The sequence below is a fragment of the Saccostrea echinata genome, unplaced genomic scaffold (assembly GCF_033153115.1).
Source record: "Saccostrea echinata isolate AGI-Se365-2 ecotype Australia unplaced genomic scaffold, CSIRO_AGI_Sech_v1 ptg000040l, whole genome shotgun sequence".
NCBI classification, from domain to species: Eukaryota; Metazoa; Mollusca; class Bivalvia; order Ostreida; family Ostreidae; genus Saccostrea; species Saccostrea echinata.
Window position 1 is genome coordinate 7032501 of NW_026889789.1, and position 12646 is coordinate 7045146.

At 32.5% G+C, this 12646-nt stretch overlaps 1 protein-coding gene and 1 pseudogene across 1 annotated transcript in view; both read left to right on the forward strand.

Annotated features, from left to right (window-relative positions):
• LOC133200598 (tripartite motif-containing protein 2-like) overlaps positions 1–3490 on the forward strand; it is a 7413-nt gene extending 3923 nt beyond the window's left edge. Inside the window, exon 2 of the mRNA XM_061336395.1 lies at positions 996–3490. Coding sequence (XP_061192379.1) covers positions 996–2717 — 1722 coding nt within the window. The 3' untranslated portion in view covers positions 2718–3490. The remainder of the gene's footprint in view (positions 1–995) is intronic.
• LOC133200611 (dynein axonemal heavy chain 8-like) overlaps positions 1–12646 on the forward strand; it is a 123867-nt pseudogene that overhangs the window by 95067 nt on the left and 16154 nt on the right.

The following is a 12646-nucleotide window of genomic DNA, read 5'->3' on the forward strand; positions in this document are numbered from 1 at the left end:
GCCACAATGGGGGATCAAATTTTTACAAAGAATATATAGACAAAAATCTTTTGAAAAATATCTAAAAAATCTTCTGCTCTAGAAAAGTAAAGTCATTAGTTTTATTGATATGGAAGCATCCTTAGATGTGTAAAATTCAAGTTTGCCACACACATCCAACCCCCCCCCCCCAATACTAAATTGATTTGTGCTTTTTCCTAGCCATTGTGCTCAGGTGAGCGATCTGGCCCATGAGCCTCATTTTTTTTCTGGAAAGATTTTTTTTCAAATAAATTATTCAATAATTGCATATGAAAAAAATATGTTTTTTAAGATAGTCCGATCCTCGGGTTCCGAAAATCAGCTTTTAAGTAATTGATAATGCTCACAAAAATGTCTCTGGTTTCACATAGTAACATGAAATATAACAAATAAATTTTCAAGAAATGCCAATAAAAACACAGCTATGCATTTTCTAATTGAAAATTGATCAACAAATATAATTTAGGATAGAAAAATATAAGTATCCAGGCATTTGGAGAAAACTGTATCTTTTTACGCTTATACAGTATTTTAGTTCCTCTTTTTACTTCAGTTGTCATATAATACACAATGTGAAAAGCTTGTGCTTTCATTGCTAGAAATCACATATCACATCCAATTTCATATCATGCTAATAAGCAGACGTATCAAATGCTAGACTAAAGGAAATTCAATTTCTAAGTAAAAATGAATTCATTTATTTTTTTTATTGGGGCTACAAATGTCAACTTTTTACAAGACCGTTTCTAAAACTTCAAAGAATTCAAATCATATTAATATGCGTAAAATAAAAATTGTTGCTCGAAAACATATCAATTTCAAGCTTCATTTTGAGACTTTTTAAATAAAAAAATAAATTTAAGAGTTATCCTTCCTGGCTGAGTATCGGATATCCTTAAAATATAGATTAGCACATAGATATAGAGGATACTTTCCTGCCAGCGAAATTTTCTTATAAATTAATCATTTTTCAGATGGCATTATCTAAAATGGATATTCACCGCGGAGCCCAGCACTTCTTAGAGTGTGGCATTGAAGAATGTGAAAGAAACTGTGAGTTCTATTGCAACCCTTGTCATCAAAGATTGTGCAAACAATGCAAAGATGAACATCTGAAAAGTCTAGAAAACCAAAACCATGAGATAGTCCATTACCAGCAACGTAAACAACAACTTCCTGTTGAAAAATGCAAGATCCATCCCAATAAAAATGTGGACATGTACTGTGAAGAATGCCAAATTTCATTATGTTCTAAATGTGCTACAAAGGGAGACCACCAAAGACATACCTTTGTTGATCTAGAAACAATGTATGAAGAAAAGTTTGTGCTATACCAAAAAGAAATCTCCAAAATTCATGAGTATTTTCTTCCCATATCACAAGATTTCCAGAAAGAAATAAAACAAGATACTGTAGAAATCAAAAACATCATTGACAATATCAGAACATCCATGAAGACTGAAGGTGAAACCCTGAAAAGTCTGGTGGACACAGTCATATCTGAGAACATGAAGCAGCTAGACCAGATAGAGTGTTCACTGTTCGAAGATCTAAACTCCCAAGACAAGACATTGGATGATTACATCACTTATCTTATTAACTTTGTCAAAGAGCTCCACAGATGCCTGTCCTCTACAGAACTCCAGAAATTAATGTCTGAGAAAAAACCAAAGATCCGATCCATACCAGAGACAACAAAACCAGTCACACCAGGATTTACTGCTGGTCAATACAGCAAAAGTGATGTCACTCAGTTACTTGGTAAAATACATGTTCCCAACACTAAACCAGAGAAAAGAGAAATAAGGTCCATTGAAAGTGTCCCCAATACAACAATGAAACATACATATAAACAGATGAAAGAAGACAGGAAGAAATCTGTCAAGAAACAAACAATGTCTCTATCTGCATCTGTCACCAAGGTCAGGGAGTTCAATGTACCAGGTGTTGATCATGTAGGGCATTTATCACTAGATCAATCAGACAGACTCTGGATCAGTGACAGGGATGGTAATCTCGTCCAAACAGATCTACAGGGGAATGTAATACAGAAGATAAAAACCAGTGGTAGATGTGAAGGTTACCACACAGTCACACGGGACGGGGATGTGATATTTACAGACAGAGACAGGAAAGTCATCAACAGGATAACACAGGATAATAATATCACTAAATTCATTAAAACTGGTGATTGGAGACCATACAGCATACACTCCTCCCACATCAACGGGGACATACTGGTGGGGATGGTGACCGAAGAAAATGCTAAAGTCACCAGGTACAACAAGACAGGAAAAGAACTACAGAACATACAGACGGAAAACAAAGGACAGAGACTGTATAGAAAACCACACTACATCACAGAAAACATCAATGGAGATATCTGTACATCAGACTATTGGAAAGGAGTAGTGGTGGTGAATAAATCAGGACAACACAGGTTCTCCTACACAGGTCAGGGGTCAAAGTTCAGTCCCTATGGAATCTGTACTGATGTCCTCGGTCACATACTTGTGTGTGATTATGACAGTGACACTGTTCATCTCCTTGATCAGGACGGTCAGTTCTTGTCTCTATTACTCACGCAACAACAACGGGTAAAGTATCCCCGTAGTGTGTGTGTGGATGGTGAGAACAATCTCTATGTGGGACAAGGTCTCACCAACACACTTACAGTGTACAAGTATCTCCAGTAAAAAAAAAACTATTGCTGTCATTCTTTTATACACTTTTTGTGACATATGTACTGTTATAACATATTTCAGTCTTAAACAATCATACACGTTGAATCTTGTGTATCAATGGAACTGGAAAAGAATTGTTCTGAGTTACATAATGTAATTATTACACGTACTAATAAACACTAGATTGAAAATAATCTATTTGTAAAAGGTGAATTCCTTAACATAATAAAAAATACAAGTATGTAGAAGTAAATGATATTGTCAGTCAATTTTGCATTCTGAATTATTTAACAGAGGTTATGAATATGTATTATTCTACTGGGTCGTTCTTCCGTCCACAAATTTTCTCTTTTTTTTCAAATAACTTTTTATGGTTGACCAAATAAGTTCAATGTTCGGTGAATAGGCAGTAAGACATATTTTGATGCTAAGTTTGGTTCTCTATGTCATCCGGTTTGGAGCTGTGGTTGGTGGGGGTAGATTCCTTAACTTTATATAAGAATGAATGGGCAAAGAGAGATAACTGCTTAGAATGTTCCTATTGTCAACGGTGATAGCTACAATGAGCCCCTCGGGGTTAAATAACTTTCCTCTTGAAGAAAATCCAGGGCATTATCCTTATCTGTCACATTGAGATTAATTAACACCTCTGTCTGCAGATGAAGTTTGTTTTGAAGTTAAGGTCAATTCTGAATGTTAACATTCTATCAAATGTGAATTTAAATAATTTCCATTCTTTATTTTGGTTAAAATACTGTACACAATGAGTTATGATTCAATTGAATTCTAAGAAAAAAAAACAAGATATATATAAAGATATTTTTTATTATTTTATTTTTTCTTTCTCTCTCTCTTTTTTAATCTTGTATGTTTGTTGATATTAAATTTCCTATAAAAATGAATATGCCTGAGTAAAATGAAATAATTAATAATACTACTGAAGTGTAAAATTTGATTATTCTCGGGACCAAAAATATTTAACAAAGTTTCACGTTCAAGTTCACAATATGCAAGTTCATTAACAGAAATTATTAAGTAATAAAATAACAAGGGGTATTAAAGAAGAGATTTTTGAATTTGTGGATAATGGTATGAGTTGATCAGTTTGTTTTGCTGCAGAGTTCCTCATGTTACTATGAAGATAATTTTGTTGCAGACTGTTATGAACTACCCGTACTTGTATCAATCAGGAATTTAATATTTTATTTTACAAATCATAGAACATGAGACAAATTTTAAAGTGACCCGATTTTGGATTTTTTTATCTATATTGTATATTTAATACAGGTACCATTTTTTGTTTTTTTTCTTTATAGTTAATCAAATCTTTTTTCTTATGAAGAAGTTGTTCCCATCTTTCAATGTGCATGATATATCCAAGTTTAACTGTAACAAGTAATTGTAGTTAATAATGTCTTGAATTATTATCAGTATGTTTGATAAATGGTTCTTTGAATTTGCAAGTTTTAGATTGAAAGAGGGTAGATATTTTATGTTATATGAAAAACTTTGATGGACTTTGTGTATGTAAATTTATTGAGTATCAGATCATATTGCGGGTTTATTGTATTTTAAAATGTGTATTCTTTAAACAAAGTTGTTTTACATGTAGCTAGGTACTGTTGTAACGTTTTTACTATGTTCTAATGATTATCAATTGGGTCCGCTTAGGTTTCCTTCCTAAAAATCACGCTTTCAATGTCAATTCAAAACAAACTTCAATAATATCAATGACACTAAAAGAACAACTGACTGAAATCCACTATATCTACTTTTTCCTAGGTCCTATCTGGATAATGATTGGTAACTAAACAAAAACGAACTATAACAAGAGAATCGCCTATAATCAAATCAATGATTAAATCTAAAACCTTATCTCTGTAGCTGCAGACTGAGTGGTTTAACTAACAATTCTGTTGTTTCCCTACACAGTCTGCAACTACCTAAAAACACACCCTAAAAAGTCACTGATCGGATGAGACACCTTTATTATGTTATGTCACCAAGACACGATCTAAAGTCACCAAGACACAATCTAAAGTCACCAAAACACTAGTTACTGAGACACTAAGGAACTAGATCCCTGAGCTAATTGGTCTAACTAACAATTCTGTTGTTTTCCGACACAGCTCAAGAACCTAGCCCAAGAAGTGTTACCCAAGCAATGAGTAACAAATAACTGGTAAGCTTTGAATGACTGTAATGTAAACGTTGATTAGCTTAATATGAAATGATTCGATTGGCTGATTCCAGACGCCTTTCAGTCCACTATGATTATTCAATTTTATTATACTGGGATATTGTGCATATGGAAACATGTAAGAAGTAAAATGATTCACTAGTCACTAATGTTTGGGGTCTTAATTATTTTATTTTTATTTTTGAGGTCTCTTTGTGAACTCTTTTTGTACAAGGGCGTATACCGGTATGACCTACTTAATTTTTGTTTTTGATTTATCGTTGGGTGTAATTTATTAGAGATACAGAAGAAGGATATTGCATGGAGTAACTGCATGTGCTTATTTGTTTATTATCAAGACTGATTTATTAAAATAATCGGTTATGTATAAGTGAGTAATGTAGCATGTATATATATATATATATATGTATATATATACTCAGAAGCAGTCTTAACATTGAGAAAACATGCAGACCATATCTGATTTAATATACTGTACAAGTGAAATTTTAGCGAGACTCAAATTTAGCGATTTGTTCTGAAATATCGGTATGTAATTTTAGCGAAAAGTAATTTTAGTGATTTTATGATACCGAAAAATATAATGGTAACCTCCTATGTAGAAGAAATTTTTAGCGATGTTCAATGTTAGCGATCTGAACACCCACACTAAAAACGCCATAACTGAATCCTCGCTAAAATTTCTGTTTATATGGTATTTCACAGTTTTGTGTACTGCCATTGACAAGATTTTAATGTTCACACAAAGAAGGTGGGTGTTATGAATAAGAGTCTACAAAGTATTGATCTTTAAATTGTGAATGATAGATCTAAGAAATCCAGAAAATATTGATAGTCTAATAATAATAAATAATATTAATATTTTAGAAACATCACAGAATATTTCTGTGGTTACAGACTAAGGCTGTGGATTAAGATATACTATCGATAGATTGATGACTTTTGCTCATGACCACTATAGAATTGTAAAATATGTTTCATTAATGTTATGTGATATTATTTATTAATTTTATTTTATTTTTAATAATGTATCATATTTTGTTTTCATAAATTGATGGCCAAAATATTATATCCCATAAAATACTTAATAACAATTGACTCTTGTCAGAGACTGAATGTGTTTATAATCCACTTTAGTTGCTGATGCATATCTTTTCTATGTTTTTCAAATAAATTGGCAACATTTTTAGTTCTTCCAGTTTATTCTAATACATCCCTTATTGTGATCAATATTTTCATCGTTAAAATTGGTATTTATTTTCATGAGATACAATAACTTTGAAGCACTGGCAACCTTACGCAGATACAAGGCTGATAAACATCCACATTTTTTATTTCATGTTCAAACAATATTCTAATTAGTATTCAAAATTTGAAGGATGATTTCCTTCATTTATTCAAGAATAAAATAATTATTTTTAGCATCATTTTGTAATCAATATTTCTAATAAGTTTTGTTCATGTTTGTTGGTATTATTTTGTTCTTTTATTTTTATTGATATTGATACCAAGGAACACAAACTGTTATCTACATGTATTAACTAGTATTTGAAAATATATTATTTTAAATAATTATGCTATATTGCTTGTTATAACTGACCGCAAACTTGAATCAACATGTATGTATTTGTTAACAGCAGAAATAAAGATCAGAGGTAAAAGGTGTATGGCTTACATACAGAAAGGTATCATGGAGAGAAATTAAAATGAGTGGGGTCAACTAATTAATACCATCAGCACAACACTTGCATGGAAAGTTACATGTACAGACATAGAAAGCTACAATGTAACACAGAAGTCTTTCTCTAAACATTAGTTATTCTTGTGAAAGAAAAAGAAGTAAATTGATCTGTGTACCCAAAATATGTTTTACATTTCATTTGAAACGCAATGAAATGTATAGAAACATTTGAAATAATGTAAAAATGAAGGACCATGTTGATTTCATCATGGACTTTTTTGTTCGGGATTCGTTCGTCATGCCGGAAATGAAGTATATGTAAAGTCTTGACCAATGGTATTTCTTTTTGTATCAATTTGGTAATATTCTGTTCACATTTTGAAATATGTGAACAAGCGCACAGCTAATCAAGGGTGAAGACAGTAGGCAATGCATCAAACCCAAAAAAGTGAATCTCAAAATACAGTTTAAATTTGATATTGAATTAACATTATAAATTTCAAGTGCATTTCAAAGCAAAACACATGAAATAATTATTTCAATAGTGGTTGAGGGTGCATTTCAAAACCAAATACAGGTTGTAACGACTATTGAAATATACGTTCACTATTGAAATAATTATTTCAATAGTGGTTGAAAATGCATTTCAAAACCAAACACAAGTTTTTGCTACCACTTTTGAAATAACGTTCACTATTGAAACAATGATTTCAATAGAGATTTTAGATGTCAAAACCTAAACCAGGTTGTAACCACTATTGAAATAATGTTCACTTTTGAAATAAAAGATTTCAATAGTGATTGAACTAATGATTTCAATAGTGATTGAACTAATGATTTCAATAGTGATTGAACTAATGATTTCAATAGTGATTGAACTAAAAATTTCAATAGTGATTGAAATAATTATTTCAATAGTGATTGAAATAATTATTTTAATAGCTGCTGACAATGATTTCAATTCCAAAACCACATTGCAAGCCTTATTGAAATGACCCCACTATTGAAAATTTTTCTTTATCATTTCTTACATAACAAATCAATTTTTTGAGTTTAAAATATTTGTAATTTTATGCTTTAATTTCTTTCTAGAAATACTATTTATACACGGATATCTGTGATTTAATTACATTTAATAAAGGCAGTGATTGTTATATATGATGATTGTTTTTAACTCTTAAAATTGACCTACATTAAAATATTATAAAAAGTAGAAATTTAAGTTAACTAAAAGATGTAAATCAAGGAGATACTATTGAAAACGAACTGGAGGACTCACAAAAATGTATAGCAGGAATTTTACCTCAAATTTATAACAGATTTGTCATACAGTTTTTTTTTTTCAACCGAATAGAATTCATTTGCAGGCACGTATAGTATAGTTTTAGAAAGGGGACAACAAGAAAGGTTCCAACTTCTTCCACAGCCAAATTTTATTCATACTACATAAATTACTACATAACCCCGATTTGACTATACTGTAACAAAAAGGAGTGGGCAACCAGCCTTTGAATGAACAATTTCAACAGTAAAAGGTTATGTTTGTAGAAAAGTGGAAGGGTTCACACCCCCCCCCCCCCACCCCCATACTACATGCCTGATTTGAGTTAATCAATGTGTACATTTGTGCAACATTTTGTGATTTCCCGATGAGATTTACAACTCAAAGGCAATTAAGAATGAAATCGAGCTCAGTACAGTGAGCTATTATTAATTGAACAACCATTCCATAGACAATAAAACCTAATTAACTATAATGGTAAGATTCGGTCCTTGCAACATTTTAGTCAGTATCTGATTTGTATTAATGTAGTGCCAATAGTCAATTAAAGCAAGGGTTCTGGATTTTTAATTTTTTTTATTTATTTATTTATTTTTTTTTTTTTTTTGTCTTTAAATGTGGACATTATTCAAGAATGCCGCATCTGAATTATGCACAGCGCAATTGGGCGACTAGGAGCAGGTGCTGCAAGATATTTTTTAGTGAATTAAGCACCATATTTGAAAATAATTAAAAACCTAAACAAAGTGCTTGAAAAAATTGCGCCCCCCCTCCCCACAAAAAATATCAATACCAAGCATACTTGGGACCGGATAGGTGTATCCACCAAGGACAATCTTAGCCCCAGAATTTGCAATTGCTGGTCCAAGCTCTATAGTAAGTGTGAAGTAATATTCCTAGACAGTACTGTGGAGACTTACAGTTATATGGAAAAAAATTGTTAGGCTGTCATGGATTGGGGAGGGGGGATAGGAGCATTCCTGATAATCTTGGTCTATGATTATGAACATTCTTAGTGATTGTGACATTTTGTTTGCAGTTCTACTGTTTAATTTACAACAAATATCTAACAATAAATTATTTTCTTAAAAGAAATCATTATTTCTTACTTTGTGTCCATTTTTGGGGGGGGGGGGGGGGGATTCATTGTATTTTGTATGCACACTGTATTATTGGAATCCGGTTGACAAATAATTTCAGAATTTACTCTAAATTTATTCTAAATATCGTAATTGTTTGGACAATCGAAAACAAAGCTTATTTTTTGTGTTTTCACTCAACAGTAACGTTTGATGATTTTTCTTCTTTGCTTGTCAAGGAGTTTTTGTCGGGTGCTCCGAAATGATTAAGTTTCGTTTAGGCACGGATTATTTGACTTAAAAACGGAAATGTAGCCGCTTGCAAACATTTTACAAACCATTATATAATTATTTTCAAAAGTAGTAATGAAAGTCATATTTTGGTGTCAGAAGTTCGGGAGGGTGTATTTTGTGTATTATGTGTTTTTCCTAGGTGTGTCTGAATACATTCATTGAAATAAAATAAAAAATCGCTGAAATAAACACGTTTTAAAAATATCTTATTGTATATAAAAATAAAGATTGAAGTTATGAAATTTGCCATCTTGGATTTCAGGGAGGGGGGGGGGGGGTGCCTCGGTTCACACTTGATTTTAATCTATATCTATACTTTTCCTACCGGTACCGGTGCGATCTAACTTAAAAATTGATTGAATAAAGCCCTTCAATCGTCTGCCGATTTAAACTTGCAGTATAAAGCATGCAGTAAACCAAAACGTCCTCGATACCTAGCACTGAAACTGATTGATTGATTGTTTGTTGTTCTACGTCCCGTTCGAGAATTTTTCACTCATATAAGGACGTCACCATATACAGGTGAAGGGCTTCAAATTTAAACCTTTACTCGGCACTCAGGGCCATTGAGCAGTGAGGCATATTTATCGTGCCAACGCCTGCCTTGACACGGGGCCTCGGTTTTTAAGGTCTCATCCGAAGGACCCGCAACTTTCACTTCAAAGTGGCGAGGGCTTGGCGAAGGAACAGTTGCTACCTATTTTTTTATCGACATAGGTTAGTCGCGATGGGGCTCGAACCCACGATCTCTGACTATGTAAAATGTAGATGCATCCCGGAATTACACTGAAAATCTAGAGAAGCGCCAAACTTGTTCTCTCTAGACTTTCCGTGTAATTCCGGGACGCCTCTACAATTTACATAGTCAGAAACCGTCAATTTCATCAACAATTTTTGGCCTTGACCTTACCTTGACATTACTTTTCTCTATTTTGTGCTTACAGTTTAGTTTAGTTTTAAAGAAACTATTTAGGTATTTTTATGTATTGTAAGCTTATGCACTGATACATTATTTGGTGAGAATTGTCAACTGTGGACATTTTTTTTTACATTGACCTTCTCAATGACCTTTGATTTTACTATATATTGTATCTAAAACTCAGTTTTTAAGAAACTATTCAACTATTTCATCAAACTTCATATACTAATTCAAATTTTCATGTTGCATTACTAATGAAATCTTGGAAGGGCATTCGTGTCCTATGGACAAATTTCTAGTCCCCCTCTCCCTTTTAAATATAAAAACTCAATTCTCCTATTACCTTTATTGATCCCATCAACTTATATCTACACTTCACAGATTTGCTTATATTTATATCATATAATTCAGTGCTTATAACATGTAACACCAGCATCATATAACTTTGGCATCACACTTTGATCATCCTATAAGATTTTAGTCTCATAAATATGGAGAACAATGCTGTACATTTCATAACAAGTACAGTTACATATCAATGTGCATTGTTTGGACATTAACCAGGAAAGCAGATTTAGATGTATTATAGTTTATAAGTATTGTTTTGGACATATTACAATATATTTTTCTTAGGTCTTGATTTCAAAATATAGCACGTTAGCAATAAAATAATATATAAGTGAATACAAATGCTTATATTTATACACCCAAACATGTTAATCAATATTATTATTTTTAACAGGTACACTCCATTGGACAATTACTAGTATGTAATCAATAATAACCTTTAGGTAGACATTAAAAGTTTGAAAATACCATACACTTTAGTTAAACTCATGTTTTTCCTTAGAATTCTTAAAAGAAACAAATAAATATCGCTCCTGTTTTGGCGGTTAAAATATATACATCAAAATGTAGATATAAGAAACCCCAGTAAAATTATACCGGATATACAGTTATTTCATATTTCAATCTTAAATAATAAAACAAATTGGGTCATGTGTATCTATGATACTGGAAATGAATTGTTTTGATTTACACAATGTAATTCATTACTTTTATAAACACTTATTTGAAAATAATCTATTTGTTAAAGGTGAATTCCTTAACATATTGTATACATATTATTACATGTATATAGAAGTAAATGATATTGTCAGTCAATTTTCAACCTGAATTATTTACAGAGTTTATGAACATATACAGTATAAGTGGAAATTATAGCGAGACGAAAATTTAGCGATTTATCCCCAAAAATTGGTTAATATTTTTAGCGAGAAGTAGTTTTAGCGATTTTATAATGTCAAGAGAGATAGCTATAACAACTGATATGGAATTAATTGTTCGCGATATTCAATTTTAGCGATCTCAGAACCCTCGCTAATAATGCCAAAATTGAATCCTCGCTAAAAATTCTGCTTATACGGTATGTAAATGTAATAGAATAACAGCAATATTTTATTTTTTTTACGGAGATACTTGTACACTGTCAGTGTGTTGCCAAGTTGTCCCACATAGAGATTGTTCTCATCATCCACACACACACTACGGGGAAACTCCATCCCTTGTTGTTCTGTAAGTAATAGAGAAAGGAAATGACTGTCCTGATCAAGGAGATGTACAGCGCAGCTGATACCATCACACACCAGGATATGACCGAGGACATCAGTACAGATTCCATAGGGGTAGAACAATAACTTCTGGCCTGTGTAGGAGAACCTGTGTTGTCCTGATTTATTCACCACCACTACTCCTTTATAATAGTCAGATGTACAGATATCTCCATTGATGTTTTCTGTGATGTAGTGTGGTAGTCTATACAGACTCTGTCCTTTGTTATTCCACTGTATGTTCTGTAGTTCTTTTCCTGTCTTGTTGTACCTGGTGACCTTACCCTCTCCAGTCTGCCAAATCCCCACCAGTAAGTCCCTGTTGATGTGGGAGGAGTGTAAGCTGAGTGGTATACAGTATCGAGTTATAATAAATTCAGTGATAGTATTATCCTGTCTTATTCTATTGATGACTTTCTTGGGTTTGTCTGTAAAGATCAGCTCCCCGTCCTGTGTCACCGTGTGGTAACCTTCATCTCCACCACTGGTTTCTATCTTGTGTATCACATTCCTCTGTAGATCTGTTTGGACAAGATTACCATCCCTGTCACTGATCCAGAGTCTGTCTGATTGATCTTGTGATATTTGGTATACGCTATTAACACCTGGTACATTGAACTCCCTGACCTTGGTGACAGAAGCTGATAGAGACATTGCTTGTTTTTTGTTAGATTTCTTTCTGTCTTCTTTCATCTGTTTATGTGAAGGTTTTATTGGCAGACTTTTCCGGGATTCATCTTCAGTTTTCATGGTTGTTTTGATGTTGTCCATATTGTCCATGATGTGTTTGATTTTTGAGGAATCTTTTTTAATTTCTTTCTGTAAATCTTGTGATGTAGGGAGAAAGTACTCATGAATTTTGGTGATTTCTTCTTG